The 18,513-nt window shown below is 43.0% G+C and overlaps 1 protein-coding gene across 1 annotated transcript in view; it reads right to left on the bottom strand.

The window, feature by feature from the left end:
- The window catches only part of SHC3 (SHC adaptor protein 3), a 72,943-nt gene that overhangs the window by 15,164 nt on the left and 39,266 nt on the right, over nucleotides 1-18,513 (bottom strand). The window contains exons 3-6 of the mRNA XM_073344912.1: nucleotides 12,998-13,061; nucleotides 10,615-10,734; nucleotides 8,080-8,133; nucleotides 2,813-2,864 (exon numbers count right to left, since the gene is read on the bottom strand). Coding sequence (XP_073201013.1) covers nucleotides 2,813-2,864; nucleotides 8,080-8,133; nucleotides 10,615-10,734; nucleotides 12,998-13,061 — 290 coding nt within the window. The remainder of the gene's footprint in view (nucleotides 1-2,812; nucleotides 2,865-8,079; nucleotides 8,134-10,614; nucleotides 10,735-12,997; nucleotides 13,062-18,513) is intronic.

Here is an 18,513-nt window from a genome sequence, read left to right as displayed (position 1 = left end):
TAGGTACCTAGAAAATCACAGGAATAACACTGTGATCCACAAAGCCAAGTTAGGCCCTTGGGCTCCCTATACAATGAATAGGGAGAGATAGGAGCCTAAGAATGGGAACCACAAAAACCATTATGCTAGGTAGGAAGCCACCTATGCTAGTCAATGGGTGATGCTGACAACAGGGATGTGTGCTAAGCCCCACCCCTCTCTCAAAGGTAGGTGCCTATCTCCACTAGGGATCCACAAACAGGTACCAGCCACCTGGAGTCAGTGATAAAGAGGTGTTGTGGTAATGAGCTAGGTGTCTGCCTTGCTCCATACAAAATGGCTGGAAAAGGGGGCAGCCCACTTTACTTACAACTTACAACGTGTAGCCCACTGATTGAGCACTCACCTGGAGGTGGGCAATCTAGGTCAGGCTTTGCATGGGACTTAGGCAGCTGAATGCCTGTCTTCCCCTGATTCATGAATCACTTTGGGGCTTACGCAGTATAGGTACCTGGGCACCTAAAGGGAGGCAGCAGTGCATATGCCCCAGGGTCTAATACTTGGGCGCCTAGGGAACTTTTACAGCAGAAAGTTAGGTGACGAGTGAGTTGAGGCACCCACAGGGTTAGGTGGCAGCCAAGCAGGAGTTTCATGAACCACGGGCATGGAGACATAGGCACCTAACTCTGGAGTTTAAGCATCTAAGTTGCTTCATGGATCACACCCTTAGGTTTCTTATAAAAGGAACGAGAAGTTTGGCTCACACAGAGATATTTCTTTAGGGTTTGTTATAGACTGGGTGACTGGAAGACAGACAACCGCTATGCTACAAGAGCGAGAGCATTAGGCTGTGAGAGGAAAAGTACCATTTAATCTTTGTAGGGAAAGAATAAGTCTTCTTATATGTGTGTATAATGTGGAGCATGCTGTGGGTGCTACTTTAAATAACAAAAAACATTTTCATCAGTGATGTAGAAGTACATATAAAATCACTGCTGATAAATTTTATGGGTGACACAAAGACTGGGGGAGTGGTAAATAAGGAGAACAGAACAGTCATACAGAGCGCTCTAGATCACTTGTTAAACTGGGTCCAATTCAAACAACATGTCTTTCAGTACAGCCAAATGCAAAGCTATACATCTAGAATCAAGGAATGCAAGTCATACCTACAGAATGGGGGATTGTAACCTGGGAAGACGTGATTCAAAAAAAGATTTAAGGGTCACAGTGGGCAAACACCTGAACATGAGCTCCTAAAGCAAAGGTGTGTCAATTGGATATTGTGAGGGGGTGAACCCCATCACGGGCAAGAAAGAATTAAAGACCAGTTAGGCACATTCATTCCACCTGACAGAGGCTGTTGGAAGCTAGAGGCCTCAGGAAGACTTAGGACAGGACTTGACACCAGAGCTGGGGAAAGGCAGTGAAACCACTGGAGCACAGGACCCAGAAGATAGCTGGATACTTTGGACTCCGCTTGGATATTTTGTTACCCTAGAATGGGTTTGGACTAGCTGCTCCTCAGCCAGAGAGCTGGGTGGTGATTGCCTGAAGGGGATGCTGGATATGAAAACTCCTGCTATATTGCCTCCTGACACAAGGGGGCACTCTTGAGGTGAGACCGCACCATTACAGATGTATAATAAAAGGAGTAGCGAGGAGGTGGTTTTACACCTGTACATGGTATTGGTGAAGCCAATACTGGAATTCAGTGTCAAGTTCTAATGTCTACATTTTAAAAAGATTATTGAAAAATTGCAGAGAGTGTAGAAAAGAGCCACAAAATGTTTTGAGAGCTGGAGAAAATACCTGAAAGTGAGAGACTTACAGAGTTCAGTCTGTTTAGTTTATCAAAAAGAAGATTGAGAGGTGACTTGATTACAGTGCATAAGTACCTTCATGGGGAGAAAATGCCCAGCTGTAAAGGGCTCTTTAATCTAGTGGAGAAAGGCAGAACAAGGACCAATGACTGGAAACTGAAGCGAGAGAAATTCAAATTAGAAATTAGGCATATATTTTAAATAATGAGGGTGATTAACAACTGGATCAAACTACCCTGGGAACTTGGAAAGTAGAGGATTCTCCATCTCCTGATGTCTTCAAATCTAGGCTGGATGCTTTTCTGAAAGATATTCTATAGCCAAGCACAAGTTACTGGACTTACACAGGGGTAACTGAGTGAAGTTTAGTCACCTGTGATATGCAGGAAAACAGATTAGATGATCTAATGGTCCTTCTGGCCTTAAACTACCTGAGAATCTATGTATTATTAATATGTTATATAATATTTTGTAACTTAAACTTAAGACCTCACAAAGCTTTCTGTAATACAAGCAGATGGGAGCCTTTTGTACCTATCCTTCTAGATTATGATTTCTTCGCTCTCTTTCTATAATTTGCTTTTATGTATGAGAATCATAACTGGATCATAAATCCTGTTTGTTGGAGGCACTCACTAACAGGTGCCTTAAAGAGAAACCAATGTCTGATCTCAGGGAAAGTAGAAGGAGAACTAGGTAACAGCTTGAATACAAGATCAGAGACAAAGAGGGTTATGATCTCCTTCCTCACAACATTCTGCAAAGATGCTAGGAAGGTCCAGTCCAGGCATGAGGAGCATCCACATGATTTGAAATATATTAATCATGGCAAAAAATCTGCTGGAGTAACATGTGTGGCTGCTGATTATTGCTGTGCTGATTGTTCCAGTGATCATCCCTAATGTCAACTTTTTTTGTGTTGCATTTACTTTTTCTGGAAAAATCCAATAAAATGAAAACATGAATTTATATTTTTAAATGGAAGGCACCAAATATAAAAAATACCTTACCTCTGCGATTAACAGGGTCCTTAGCTACATATGCAACATAGTCTGTTGTATCCTGTAAAAGATGGAGACATATATATATATATATATATATATATATATATGATATGCTCTGCTCTTTTGTTACAGTGCAAAAGCAAATTCATATATTCATTATGAATGAATATATGAATTTGCTCTTACGCTGTAACAAAAAAGCAGAGCATATCACATAAGTATTTCCCATGAAGTGATAGCCTGGTGGTGAGGGTCGGACAGATAGATAACCCACCATTTTACACACAGCAATATGACTGAGTACATCGTCTGTATGGAATCACGCCGAAGAACATGTTCACAATATAGTTAACACGATGCCATCAATATCCATGTTTAAGCATGCTAGTCTGTAGCAGGCTTCCAGCATGGTTTTCCTGACCAGTGTGGACAGTTTTTGCAGTCCTTCCTTATATGAGAGTTTACCCATGACATAAAACCATGCTACAGACTAACTCTCAGGCAAACCTAACACAAGTATGCAAATAAAACGGGAATAAGGAAAAATAAATTTTTATTTCACATGTCTTCCAGGCTACATTTTTATGTTTTGTGACTACCTTTAACTGATAAATAAGGCTAGGGAATGCTGGCCAGGTAAGCAAATTCCTTTTTAAAAAGCTCTTCCATCTTGCCCTTAAGCATAGCTAATGCTGGCATCTGTTCAATTTTAACATGGACAGGGCCTACCTATGCCCTGTTGAGCACCGTATTAATATCCTGTTTGAACACCTGCCACTCAGACACCTGACAAGCATGTGCAAAAGCAACTGTTGTTTTATTGCAAAAACATTTACAGGATTGGTTCTGATCTCACTCTGGTTTCACACTAGTGTGACTCCACTGACTTCCAAACCATTACCCTTAATTTACACTAGTGCAAGGACCTCTTCCAAAGCCCTTTGAAATCAATTAAAAAACTTACATTGACATCAGTGGGCTTTGGATGAGGCCCAGATTGACAAAAGAATCAGGGTCTTGTCCAAGATACTCAATGGCTTGGGCCCAGCATATCTAAAAGATTGCCTGAAGCCATGGGCAGCAAGTAACGTAGACAGGGGAAGGTTGTGCCTCCCCAAACAGCCTTGTGTGGCCCCACCCACGCTCCACCCTGAAGCTCCCTCCTGCCTGCTTCCAGTTCCCATCCCACTCTTTTGTGGCTGAGAGGCTGGGGCCGGTGTGCACAAGGCCCGGAGCTGGGGGCACTGGGGCTAGGGGCGCTCCGGCTCTGCTGCTCACATGCCGGGTGTGCTGGGGCTGCTCCGGCCTTGCCGCCCACCTGCCCAGTGCTGGAGCTGGGGCCGGGGACACTCCGGGGCTGAGGGCACTCTGACCACGCCGTCTGGCCGCCTGGTGCGCTGGGTCTGTGGACTCTCCGTCTGCACCGCCTGTCCACCCAGCACGCTGGGGCTGGCAGAGCACGAGGGGTTGTCAACCACAGAGGGGGTGCTCCTGGCTCCGGTGGGGGAGAGGGAGCAAAAAGGGAGGGGGAGGGGCTGGAGGCTAGCCTCCCCCAACAGCATGTTCACCCACCACCCATGCCTGAAGCTCTGGCATGAAGACCATAGTTGACAACTCCAGTCCTCAGGAACAATGGAACTTCCCACCACAAGAGTGAAGGTTGTCTGTATGGGAGACAGAGCCTTCTTGAGGGCCAGTCTGAGACTGTGGAACAAAATCCCACAGAAGTAAAGATCTCACAGACTTCAACACCTTCCGCTCCAAATGCAAGTCACACTTCTTCAACTTCGCCTACCAAAACAAAACATTATATTGCATACACAGTTCTTCTCCTGGGGAGAGGATGAGAGCAAGAACAAACCACTTGTGGCAGATGTTAGTCACAGTGACAGATATGGCAATTTCCTACAATATCCTTGAAAAAAACCTTAATGGATTAAGTTTAAGCGTCTTTTGAGTCCACTGTATTAAATGCAAACGTTATGTATTACCGTGGGCCGGGATTGTATGTAACCTCTCTAGGGGGGAGATATGATGTGAACCTTGGGAAGTGTTATGAACTTCAAAGAACTCTGCTGAACAATGTGTAAGAATGGGCTTTTGGGGACAAACATTGTCAAGTGATTTACCTGTGGAATCTCTAAGGGGAGATGAATGCAAATTCCCCACCTCCAGTTATACAAAAAACCAGTCTTTTGAAGTTCCACCCTGAGGAGAGGGGCCATTATCTGCAGATTACCTGTTCTTGGAGTCTCAAGATCAAAGGCCCAAGCTGCATACAGGAAAGACTAACCTGCTTGTGGAGGTGGTAGTTCTGAGCTAAGGCTGTTATGAATTTGTGACCACAGAAAAGCTCCATTGTGGGGTTTGAAGCACTGACTCTTAACAGAGCCATGAGGAGTTGGGAGGGGTGATCTCTGGCAAACTTATTAGAATGTGTGTAGGTTCTTTTGTTATTTTAAAGTTTTCTCTGTAATGCTTCCACCTTAAGAATAAATGTGCTTGCTTAGAAATATCACAGTGTAGGCAGGGAACTGTGCAGCCAGCAATAATCACTGTCAGGAGGGAGAGAGATGTGGGTCTCTTCCCAAGAGAGGTGATGGCTGAGGAGCTGAGAGTTTAGAGTGAGTGCCCTCAAGGGGCCACCATGGGGGAATACCGGTGCAATTGCCCTAAACTGTGACACTCACATCACTTAATGCACTACTGGAGTGCACTCAGATACCACGGTGATGAAGGTAGTAAAAGAAGGTGTATAGAACAGAACAGAATAGCCCTGTCTCTCTGTTCATGCATATCTAATACTCCCAGTGACCTGATGTATGGGGAATGACTCTGGTGCGAGTGGTGATGGATTTCATCCCTGAAGAGGAAAGAAAACAATGAGGACATTTATGTTGCGATATATGCTAGGCTGGTTTAGTATGTTTGGTGTATCAAGCAGTAATTAAATTTAGTTCTGAGAGACAGGAACCACATGAGCAAGCTCTTTCTTTTATTTAAAGTTCTCCCAACGAGGTGTCTACTGTGACAAACCTGCTGAATGTCAAAGGATGCTCACACCTACCCTCCTCTCCACCCCCAGGATGAGATCATCATATAGTGGTCTTGTTGTGCTACTTTACAGTTTCACCAGCTCTTGTTGGCTCCTGTACTTGGTAAGATTTGATTTCTCAGTGACTCAGTGGCATGACTTTCATCTCACTAAAACATTTGATAGACCTTATTTATTTCAATTCATAGAATCATAGAATATCAGGGTTGGAAGGGACCCCAGAAGGTCATCAACCCCCTCGAAGCAGGACCAATTCCCAGTTAAATCATCCCAGCCAGGGCTTTGTCAAGCCTGACCTTAAAAACCTCTAAGGAAGGAGATTCTACCACCTCCCTAGGTAACGCATTCCAGTGTTTCACCACCCTCTTAGTGAAAAAGTTTTTCCTAATATCCAATCTAAACCTCCCCCACTGCAACTTGAGACCATTACTCCTCGTTCTGTCATCTGCTACCATTGAGAACAGTCTAGAGCCATCCTCTTTGGAACCCCCTTTCAGGTAGTTGAAAGCAGCTATCAAATCCCCCCTCATTCTTCTCTTCTGCAGGCTAAACAATCCCAGCTCCCTCAGCCTCTCCTCATAAGTCATGTGTTCTAGACCCCTAATCATTTTTGTTGCCCTTCGCTGGACTCTCTCCAATTTATCCACATCCTTCTTGTAGTGTGGGGCCCAAAACTAGACACAGTACTCCAGATGAGGCCTCACCAATGTCAAATAGAGGGGAACGATCACGTCCCTCGATCTGCTCGCTATGCCCCTACTTATACATCCCAAAATGCCATTGGCCTTCTTGGCAACAAGGGCACACTGCTGACTCATATCCAGCTTCTCGTCCACTGTCACCCCTAGGTCCTTTTCCGCAGAACTGCTGCCTAGCCATTCGGTCCCTAGTCTGTAGCGGTGAATTGGATTCTTCCATCCTAAGTGCAGGACCCTGCACTTATCCTTATTGAACCTCAAATCTCTTACTGCTGCTGGTGGTAATGCTGTCACCTGGTAAATCACTCGCCAATGGGTGGTGGTGTTTCTAGGACTTAGCATGTGGGATGGCAGATGGAGTGGCAAAGAACTTTCTTATGGAGGCAGGCAACTGTACTCAGTCCTCTGCCCGCTGCAGGAATTGTTCATTTCCAGCATCTGTTGCAATCTGTGGTATTTCAGAAGTGCTGTTGATCAATTTTTTACTCCCAGAATTACTATTTTACAATGGCCCAAATACATCCCTGCTGTATCCCCATTGAGTTTAGCAGAGTTACATCATGGATGAATTTGACCCATTTAGCATATGGATAACAGTAAGATTGCAAACATGTCAAGGATATTTTGCCCTGAAGAGCTGGTGCAGTTAACTCATCTTGCAGTTGAGGTGGGAGAGTTAGTTCGTAGAGAGGGCCATATGTGCCATGTAAGTGGACCTATCCCTGGCAACAGGGACTGGGTTGATCAATCTAGAGTAAAGGCTTTCAAGACTCAGGAAGGACTTTTACTATTTTGAAATTCTTTCAATTCTTCATGTATAGGACATATTCTGAAGCGTATTTAGTATGAAATTGGGAGGACAGCTGAAACAAATATGTAGATAAGTAAAAAACCCCAGATCTGCCCTCTGATATGCATGAATTGAATGTGAGTTGCACAGAGGCACCTGAGAGCAAAACTAAACATGGCAAGTATAAAAATGCAGAACTGGGCTTCTCCTAAAAGCCACATCCTCTCCTCAAACATATGAGTGGAATGGACATATCTGAGGGCAGTATTTGGCTCTCCGTTTTCATAAGATAGAGTTGAGGGAAAAGAAAGGAAAGAAAAATTACCTGGGGCTACCATGCTAGAAATACAGCCTCATCCTCAATCCTTTTCTGCAGGAAGGGCAAAATGGATAACAATCCAGATGAAAAGTGAAAGGATATCCATATGAAAATACTGCGCTTCCTTTGAAAACCCCGGGGCTCTACTTACAGGATTTATAAGATTTATATGAAATGCTCCAGGCCCTTTGACACTTTTCCTGACACTCATTCACAGAGGAGGATTTGTGACTGCCTGTCAGTGGTTTCCCTCAAAAAGAGCTTGATGGCAACGGTCAAGAAGAGCTTATGAAATAAGAAACAGAAGCTATCATGCTTATATTTTCCTTTGAGTAAGACATGAGATAAATCCTGGTATAAGGTCCTCCTATAGCAATATGTATGGAAGAAAATGACTAAATAAATGCTTACCGGATCACCTCCAGAGGCAAAGGAAATAGACTGCATATGATGATTTGCTATTATCTGTTTGGATCAGAAAAAAAACAAAAGTATGAGTCAGACGATTCTCTTTTGCAGATTACCCCCTTTGGTTTTCTTTTTTTTTTTTTTTTTTGTGAGAGTGAAGTAAAAACCGAAAACAAGATCAGAATTAATTCTTGCCTTTCGTCTATGAGGAGTTAGTCACAGAGAATATGCTGCTGATGTAAACAAGCTCAAGAATATTGGATATCCCTAATTCAGGTTTTCCTTAAGTTGAAGGACAATGACATTTTAGAATAGCAGTGAATGAACATAAAAATGTGCCCAGCATTCAAGTAAATTATATAGCCCTGCCATACAGTATCTTATCTGAAAATATAATTTCCTAAAGATATTTTGGAGAAACTTTAATCTGTTGAAGTGAGTTTTTGTCACCTGTGGTGATGAATATAGCAAAAAGGTACACTTCACCCAAAATACATAGCTGCCACAGCCTGCATGGCTACAAAAGGCAAATGTTAGGGGCTTCCATAACCTCCTGTGGATTTGAACAGTGTGGACACCAGATAGACTCTCTAGCTCAATGGAGTTAACTGTCAGAGCAGTGGAAAGAGAGTTGGAGTCATAGAGAGAAGCATTCCCTGAGCCAACTCATTTTCCTTTCCTCTTTTTCCCTTGCACCTGAAAGACCTGTACCTGCCCTCTTGAGGCTGAATGTGAGTGTCTCTTGGAGTTCCTTCACTGAGTTAGAAAGGGTCACTAGAGAATAAGATGAAGTGTTTCCTCCATCGCAGGCATGCTGCCTTCGTAATACTTTTAGCCCCTGCTGCTCACCCAACTGTAACCTTTAAATAGATCTTTAATTTTTTTTATTCTCAAAGGAGGATTGGCTTCCTCTTTATCCCCAAAGGAGGGTTTCTCTCCCCACTACCACTCAAAGACCTGCATCATGGTGGTCTTTGTACCAGAAGGACTGAACAGTAATTCACTCCATGTCTCAGTGTCACTCTTAACTAACATAGTCAACTCAATGGAGCAACTCAATTGGTCCCTTACCTTCCTACTCCAAACTAAGAATGCTGTTTTTCCATTGTTTCCAGTCCAAAGCTGATCCAGGAACAAGAGATGAGGAACAAGAATCAAGACTGTCTTTCTTGGATAGCACCATAAAGAACTAATCACAAAGCCATTTGGCCAGCCTTGTTTTCAGTATTCTGAAAGGTATGCCACAGAAAGCAGACCACATTTTTATCCGTTCCAGGAATGCACTCTGGGGTAATCCAACACTCCTAGTATAAACCAGAAATGAAGGAGACCTCCACTGGAGTGCTGGTTTGTCAAAGACCCCTTCGTTTCACAGCCCTCCGTCATCATAGCCAGTGTAATGAATTAGATACATATGATATCAGCCATCTCTTCTAGTTCCAGTTAACGAGACTATATTGTGGAGAGAAGCCAAAACGTTTGGGGCTGATGTGAATCAGCAGAGCTCCATTGACATCCCCCAATCTCTGCTGCTTTACCCAGAGCTGAGGCTCTGGCCCTTTATTTAAAATGACTTCTTACTTTTAAAATGCCTTCAGTTTTTTGTATGTTTTGCAGATGGGTCATACTAAGGGAAGGCTCCCTGTGCCAGTAGTGAAAGCTGGGACAAATGCCCTTATAAAAAGTACTGTCAGATTCTTTAATAATGGTCCAAAACACTACAGCATGCCATAGTGCTGCTATTACAGTGCTTGAGTTAGTACTGTAGAAGACGACAGCATCTTATATGAAGAGGGTGGGGAACAGACAAATAAGTAAGAAGCCTTTCAGGTGTGTGTGTTTCTAGTTTATTTTTTATCTTGTGGCACAGCAAGTTTTTTCCCCTCGCTGTATCTAGGCACATCTAGGTACGTAGCTCACAGCAAACAGCACAGCAGTGATTATGCAACACTATCAGCTTTCTCTATATGCATAGCGAGCAAGATTTTTTCTCATCTCATACATCATTCACAACCCACTGCAGTGATTCCCCAAAGTCAGTATATACCTTCAGCGCAAAGGAGAAGAATAAAGTGATTGGTTGACAAGGCTTCCTTCTTCTGAAAGGCAGACATTTCACTGAAGTGCAAAACCCCCAAAGCAGGATTTTTAACATCACCTTATGAATAGAATGCCCTCTAAACAATATATAGAAAAAGAAAGAAAAACCACTGGTAATAGGCATTCATCTCTGTAGATGGGTCAGAACCAAACACAGCCAGAGTTTGGAACTGGACCTTTTTCTGCCAGAAAAGGCCATTTCACATTGTAAAGTGAACCTTTTGAGAGGTAATGACAGAATTACTGTGAGAACACTATTTTCACCAATCTATGTTAAATGTGTAAACAAACTAATTAATCTATTGCACTTCATATTTTCATTTCTTTTTTATTTGATAAAGAAATAATACTTTAAGCACAGGAGCATTTTATCAAGTAGCAAACCTTACATGGTATACTCTTCATCCATGGACTTATTAGGGATTTTTATACACAAACCTGCTTTGAATCAGGAGTCATTAGATTTAAGCTGGTGGTGGATATATTCAGAGTTATGTTCATTCCTGCAAACTGAAGATTGCTCTTTCCCAAGATGCTAGAGAGAACTTTGCTTGGTGGCTGTGAAGTAATGGAATGCATTTTAGTTGATTTGCAATAACAACTCACTGTTACGCATGCATGCATCTGACGAAGTGGGTATTCACCCACTTATGCTCCAATACGAAAGCTTATGCTCCAATACGTCTGTTAGTCTATAAGGTGCCACAGGACTCTTTGCTGCTGTATTATACTGTTCAGCCACATGGGGACACTGTGTGTAACAAATCCCATTTAAGCTAACCTCAGCCACTCCTGGCAGTTCATTAAAGGATCTTTATGGAAGGTTCATATCTGGTGTACCTCTGAGAAGGAAGCTCTGTAGCCAGTCTATATCCAGTAGAGGAGCCCGACTTGCTAATAGCAGCCCTCCAACCTTCCCTGTACAAGGGGTACATGACACACTTCGTGCAGGCTCAGCTGACATCTTAAGGGCTGCTATTCAAGAATGACAACTTTTGCTCTACACTAGTGATCACTTCATTTGGGCAGCTACTTTTCTCTGTAGGTCATTCCTCATAACACGATTAACAAAATGGTTAAAGCTAAAGTGTGGAATATAGCAACAAACCATAGGTTACAAAACGTTATTACTGTACAATAGTCAGTGGGGATCAAACCCTGGACTTGCAACACCAAAAGCACATATTCTTACTACTTGAGATGAAGGAATAACTTTGTTATCTATAAGTAAGAAGCAGAGTCTTATTCTCATTAGAGATAGAAGGAGATATAACTGCATACACTAAGCCAGTGTACTTCACATAGGAGAATTTTTTTATTAATATGTAATAAATCCATATTACAGACTAGAGACGAGAATTTGCCCTAGCCATGTAAATTAAGATACATGAGAGGAAACTGACAAAAATATTAGAGTCACCATGAAGACAGGGTGGAGCACAGACCTGCAAAAGTTCATGTGTTTTTTGTTGCTGTTGTTAAGATTTACCAGCACCATTTCCCTTCCCAAAGGGTTGGTTTATTTTAAAAGTAGTACGAGCGAGTGCTGAGAAAATGCAAAATCAGTCAACGCTACGCTCGGCTGAGGCGGCAACTAATGGTGTTGGACGCCATCAGGTGGTGGAGGGACATCGACAATACCAGGAGGGATAAGCCGGAGTGCAGATGAGAAGCGCAGTCAGTAAAGTAACAAATACTTTCCTCATGGATTGTATTTTCTAAATGGACAACCTACCCTAAATTCTCAATTACTGTGGGACAATTTACACTCGTTGATATATTTTGCTTTCCACAACCAAATCTCTGTCCAATTTTTCAAGACTGATGTACCTGAGTATTCGGATTCTAATATTTAAACAAGAGACACTGTTCTTAGACACCCTGATTCAGCAAGATGGCTTTTTGGCACTAGGAACTTCCTTTCATCCATTTTCCCAGTGTTATTTTGTGGCATTTTGTTTTTCAAGAAAAAAAGACATTTGCCTTTCTTTTACTTCCTGATTAAAAGCCCCCATTAAAAAGGCTGAATATGGAAGAAATTCTTTGAAAAAACAAATCTGTTCTGAAGCAGATTCCACTGTCACTGTGGTATTTGTTGTTTGAGTGTTTGCATATGTCTCACTGGGAGTTAAATACAGTACCCCCTTGTGACCATGAGAGCTAAATATGTATTACATGGCTCTCAGCTACAAGAAAAAGCTACATTCAGCAAAGACGGTGTGTGGGTTCTTGTTCTGAACCCTCCCTCATACATTCTATTTCTGTTGGTAGTACAACAGCTATCCATTTTAGATACAAGCTCATGTCACTGCAAACTAGACTTCCTAAGAGCTAAACTTGGCTTTACCACAAGCCTGAGTTGGGGCAGTTCATAGCTGTGCTGCTCCAGAGGTAGAGCCGGGATCGTACTGGCACTCAGAGTCACAGTCTCCTTGCTCCAGGAGGGCAACAGTTTGTGTAGCTGGAAACCTCGCACAGTGTACTTCCCCCTTTACTGTGGCCAGTAACGTGGGGGCAGAGCCAAGACTTCACCCACTCCCCAGCCACTTCCCTACCCAGCAATGCTACTCGCCATGATGTGGATATCCCAGGTAGGGGAGGAAGGAGTATCTTTACACTCCCTTACTTTGAACTCCTATGAACGATGCTGACTGGAAAGGCAGTAAGTGCAATCAACAGTGGCTGCACACAGACAAGACTTTGGAAGATTCTGCACCTGCAGTTCTCAGGCTGGCTTAAAACACACCTGCCCACTGTGTCTGGTTTCCACTATGCTGACCTAAGGAAATATGGGTCTCTAACAAGAAAGAAAGAAAAATACCTTTCTTTTTTTGAAGGCTGCTTTGGCTCCAGGTACTGCTTCACAAACACGGCTGATTGCTTCCCTGTGGAGACAGAAAATAAGCTTTAGAGCAAATGGATGTGCTGGTTTCTTCATTATATGTTCAAATTGCACTGAAGGGGAATATTTGACAACTTAGTTCTTTATGGCATTCAATCACAAGTGAAGACCTGATAACTAGTGAGTCAATTAGTTCTTTTCTCACCTGTAAAGATATCGTCTCTGATCAGCTTTAAAACAGACTCCATTTTTAAAAAAAATACAGCCAGCCAAAAACATTTCCCTTCTACCTTCCTTCCCAAATGTGGAATTTTCTCCAAATTTAGACTACTCTGCTCTGAAGTACAACACTCAGTTTTGGTTCAAGGTGCAATAACTTGAGAACCATTAAGGATAAACATTGGTTCTTTATACCATTGGAGAGCTGGTATGTGCTGCACAATTCTCTTTTTTTTTTTATCCTAGTGAGATATCAGGTCTTAAAACAATGCAGCTCTTAATTATTAAACACCATTTGAGACCATTTTTAACATATGTATTTATTTTGGGGGTTTTTTTCCTAAATTTAGAACATAGAGATGATTATTTTCCTCCCCCTCTGAGGCTTGTGCAGAGCCAAGCCAGCCTGGTTTCACATAGTATCAGAACTCTCTAAAATATTTCTGCGATCATTTTGATGTAAAATGTATGTTGTAAAGAAAATATATGACGTGTGTTGTGGTGTAAGGATTTTACTGGTATTTGTTCATTATGACCCACATAACTTGTGGCCTGACCTCATCACTACAAATATCTTTATACCACAAACATTATGTTTTTGTTTTCTAATCACACTTGTGTCATTGGTAAATTAATGCTGACAGGCTAAGTGAAAGAAACATACACTCAGGAGGAATTTGGATGAAGAATAGGATTGCATTTCAAAATGAAATTTTGCTGAACATGCAGCGACAGGTGAATGTCTTTAAGCCCTTTAGGTTTTAAACAATAGGTCAAATGCAACAACCAAATTGTTAATTCTTGAAAATCCACAAACATGCATGCACACAGTCCTTCCTAGTCCTGTTAATATCAATGCTGTAATGGATCTAGCCTTGAACAGAATAGTCTATGTATGCTTCCAAGTGGACAAATTACTTTTGTACAACCAAATATTTTTAAAAATAACAAAATTGGAGGGAACCCACCGCAAACTCAAAAGCCCACACAGCCAGAAATGACCAAAGTCGCAAAGCCAACCTAAAGCATCATTAAAAACCAAAATATTACTTTAATTCTACTCTGACACAGTATCCGTGTTACTGTTTCAACCCATAGTCTATGTGAAGGTATGTGACCAGTGTGCATATGGGAGGGGGTGCACACATATGTGCAAGTACACACACGGACAGTGGCCTAACGAATGAAGTTATTGATTTATTATGGAGGAATCAGTAGTGACTCCATAGTTAAGATTGGGGCATGTACAGAAATAAAAATTTGGCCACTTTTGGAGGGGCACTTTCTGTGCCCCCCGTGGCCTGCGGTGCTGGCTCCCCTCCACCCCATAACCCTGGGGCCTGAGGCGCTCGCTCTCCCCTGGTGGCTGGAGGAGCTGGCTCCCCCCTCTTCCCCTGTGGCCCCGTGGGAGCCAGACCTCCCACGCGGCCTGGGGCAGGAGGAGCTCACTCTCCCTGCCATGGAGGAGTTCTGTGCCTCGGTTTTGTTGACTTGGGAGTCGTGCCCTGCTTGCCCCTCTTGCACATGCCCCCGGTTCAGATTGTGTGGCACTTCTGACCTAGGGCCCAAACCAACGCACCTGAAGTCAGTGGAAAGACTCCCATTAACTTCAACAGATTTTGGATCAGGCCCTTAAAGCAAGACTAAATCCCTCCATTTCACTGTCCAGTGATTGAATTTAGTCTCCAAATCTACCTCAGTTCAGAAGCCCAATGAATTTTCTGCAATGTGTTTTCCATAAAATTGTTACTAACACTCCCAGATACAGCAGTTAACAATCAGGCCAGCTGGCAAATATCCCCCTTGCTCGAAAGAACTGTTTTCATTAACCCTAGGAAAAGCCAACACATATGTCTATGATCCAGTGCTGCCTCCTTAGCCATGCTGCCCAGCCATGGGCACCTCTGGCTCCTCAGACAGGCTCCCAGCAAGCCCTGGGTCTTGCAAAAACAGTGAGGAGAACTGGGCAGCAGCTGGGAGACCTTCTCCCCAGCCCATGGCTGGCTCCCCAGACTTACTCCCTATCCCTTCCCAGTGTGCTTCAGAGCTGGTCTGGGCAGTTCTTCAGCTACTCATCCACTCTGACTGCAGAGATACAACCTACGCTTATCAGGTACATTTACCTGCACCTCCCCCTGCCTGCTCCTACAATCTCCCAGCAACTATCAGCAACAGAAGGCATGGAGGGGCAGGGAGAGTTTGCAGGCAAATTTTCCTGACAAGCATAGATTGCATCTTTGCATTGGAGACATCTCCATCTCGGATGCTGAGCTAGGGTAGGTACTTCTTTGGTTGCCTGGCCTCTCTGCCAACAGGCAACTGAATGTCAAGAGAGGAGCCCTACACTGAGGGAACTCAGTCAATCCATCAGATTGGGACTCCTGCTGGCTACCCTTATCAGGTCTGAGGTTGGGGAAGCGAATGTACTGGAATGAGAGGAAGAAACCTAGCTTGAAGGATTGGCTGGTCGTATCACCAGCCTCCTGTTGGAATAGCCAGCCAGTCGAAACACTGCACACTTTAGCTGGGAAGTGGATCTGGAAAGGGGGATGGAGGACAGATGGGAAGCCAGAATTCATATCAGTTTAGGCAGTAATAACACACTGCAGACTTCCAGCTGCAGGTACATTTGTTCATAAAACACCTTAACCCTGCTGAGCTTGGAGTTCAGGTTGTGTGTCTGAGTGTGTGAAAAGAAAAACAGTGTGCTGTGGATCTCAGGAGGACGAGAGTGCATTTGGGTGTTATGATATTGAGCTGATAAGACATTTTGAAACTAGTCTGGACTGTAGTATTGCTTTAACTAGCAAGTTCCTTGTTTTTCAGTAACTACAGGAGAGCAACCTCAGCTCTAAAATGAACAATGGTTTTGGTGGTGATATTAGGAGCCTTGAATGTCATACTAGCTTATCTTTGAAGCATGCTGGTGAATATAGTGGAGCTGGAGAAGAAGTTCTCCAAGCAATTTTACCTGTGCAAGACAGGATAGCCCAGAGAAGTCTGGGGTCAGCTGCTCACCAGCGATCCTTAGAGCTGCTGCAAAAAGGTGTAGCATTTACTCGGTCAGTAGGCATGAAAGCGCTCACGTACGGAGGTGCTCATATAGACCCTTGATTAGATAAACAGATGGAAAGAAAACAGCTGGCTGGTCATCCCCACTTTGGGCCTAGGAAGAGGTGGGGGGGGGGCAGTAAGAAGCAGGTCGGGGTGGGGCATTGGAGGAAGCGGTGGAGTGAGGGCAGGGCCTGGCTGTAGCTGGGGGGGGGGAACACCCCCCGGCAGGTTAGAAATTAAGCTCCTGTGCCCCAAGGTCTCTGCCAGTCTGACCTGGAGAAAAATTCCTTCCTGACCCCCAAATATGGCAAATCAGTTAGACTCCGAGCGTGTGAGTGAGAACCACCAGCTAGACACCTGGGAAATAATTCTCTGTAGTAACTCAGAGCCCTTCTCATCTAGTGTCTCATTTCCAGCCATTGGAGATATTTGCTAACAGCAGTCACAGATGGGCCATATGCCATTGCAACCTCATTATAGCATCCACTCCATAAACTTATCAAGCTCAGTCTTGAAACAAATTAGGTTTTTTGACCCCACTTCTCCCCTTGGGAAGGTATTCCAGAATTTCTCTCCTCTAATGGTTAGAAACCTTCACCTACTTTGAAGCCTAAACTCACTGCTGGCCAGTTTATAGCCATTTGTTTTTGTGCCAGTGTTGCCATTAACTTAAATAACTCCTCTCCCTCCCTGGTGTTTGTCCCTCTGATATATTTATAGAGAGAAATTATATCTCCGCTCAGCCTTCATTTTGTTACGCTAAACAAGTCAAGCTCCTTAGGTCTCCTCTCATAAGAAAGGTTATTCATTCCTCTGATCATCCTAGTAGCCCTTCTCTGCATCTGTTCCAGTTCGAATTAGTCTTTCTTAAACATGGGAGACCAGAATTGCACACAGTATTCCTCATCTGGATGAGGTCTCACTGGTGCCTTGTGCAATGGTAATAACACTTCCTAGCTACTGGAAACATCTCACCTGATGCATGATTGTATTGACTTTTTTCACAGCTACATCACATTGGGGGCTCATGGTCATACTGTGATCAACCAATACACCCAGGTCTTCTCTTCTGTCACTTCCAACTGATAAGTCTGCAGTTTACAGCAAACATTCTTGTTAGTCCCTAAGTTCATGATCTTGCACTATTAAATTCCATCCCATTTTTATTACACCAAAATTCCTTGTATGATATTCCGGTCCTCCTCCATATTGGCAATACCTCCCAACTTTGTGTCATCCACAAATTTTATTAGCACACTTCCACTTTTTGCGCCAAGGGCATTAATTAAAATATTAAGTAAGATTGGTCCCAAGACCAGTCCCTGAGGAATTCCACCAATAACCTCCTTCCACCCTGACAGTGCTCTTTTCAGCATGGCTCATTGTAGTTTCCCCTTTAACTAGTTCCTTACTCTCCTTTTGATTCTCATATTAATCATCCTCTCCAATTTTGCACCCACCATTCCCTGTATAGGCACACATCAAACCAGATTAACTGTGCATACAGCTGCTAGTTTGAGCATGCACTTATCTGACTTGTGCATACAAACACTCATCTGAACAGGAAAATAGAGGTTTATGGCACATTTGCATGACTAATCAATTGCACAGACTTTGAAAAATTTGACATAAATGTAATTTCTTGCTTGATGTGGAAAAGTGGTTTTCAATAATATGTTTAAATCTTTCTGTACCCCATGCCCTTATGGTAACTAGGCACTGATCTCAGGTATGTACCACATAGTTCGGTACTATCTTGATATCTTGTAAAATTTGTTTCTGTGCAGACTTGCAATTAAGGACCACATACTGAGTTCCAAATCTGGCCCTAAATATTTTCTGCTTTGCAGATGGTCATATCTGAAGTCATTTTCTCAGCACAACACACACTCTATGCTTTCAGTATAGATTTTAGATGGCAAGTGTACTGAGTGAAATGTTGTCTATACGCAATACTGAATTTCTCCAGTCTTACCTACAGTGCTCCATGATGATCTGACATTATTGTGAAAAAGAAAAGCATGCCTTTCATATTGGCTTCATGTTCCATGTAAAAGGCCATAGTCCTGTTTTTCATAACTTTAAACCATCATACTTTGTGAGCACTTCTAGTCCTAAGGAAGCTGAAATCTGTTTCTTTAATAAACATTGTTTTCACAATCACATGAATGTACCCTTGCTTGTTTTGTTTTGGATTTTTAAAAATTTAATTCATGTAAATT

Source organism: Lepidochelys kempii, chromosome 5, assembly GCF_965140265.1.
Source record: "Lepidochelys kempii isolate rLepKem1 chromosome 5, rLepKem1.hap2, whole genome shotgun sequence".
Classification (NCBI taxonomy): Eukaryota; Metazoa; Chordata; order Testudines; family Cheloniidae; genus Lepidochelys; species Lepidochelys kempii.
Note: the sequence above shows the minus strand (reverse complement) of the source record. Positions and strands in the feature narration are given on the sequence as shown.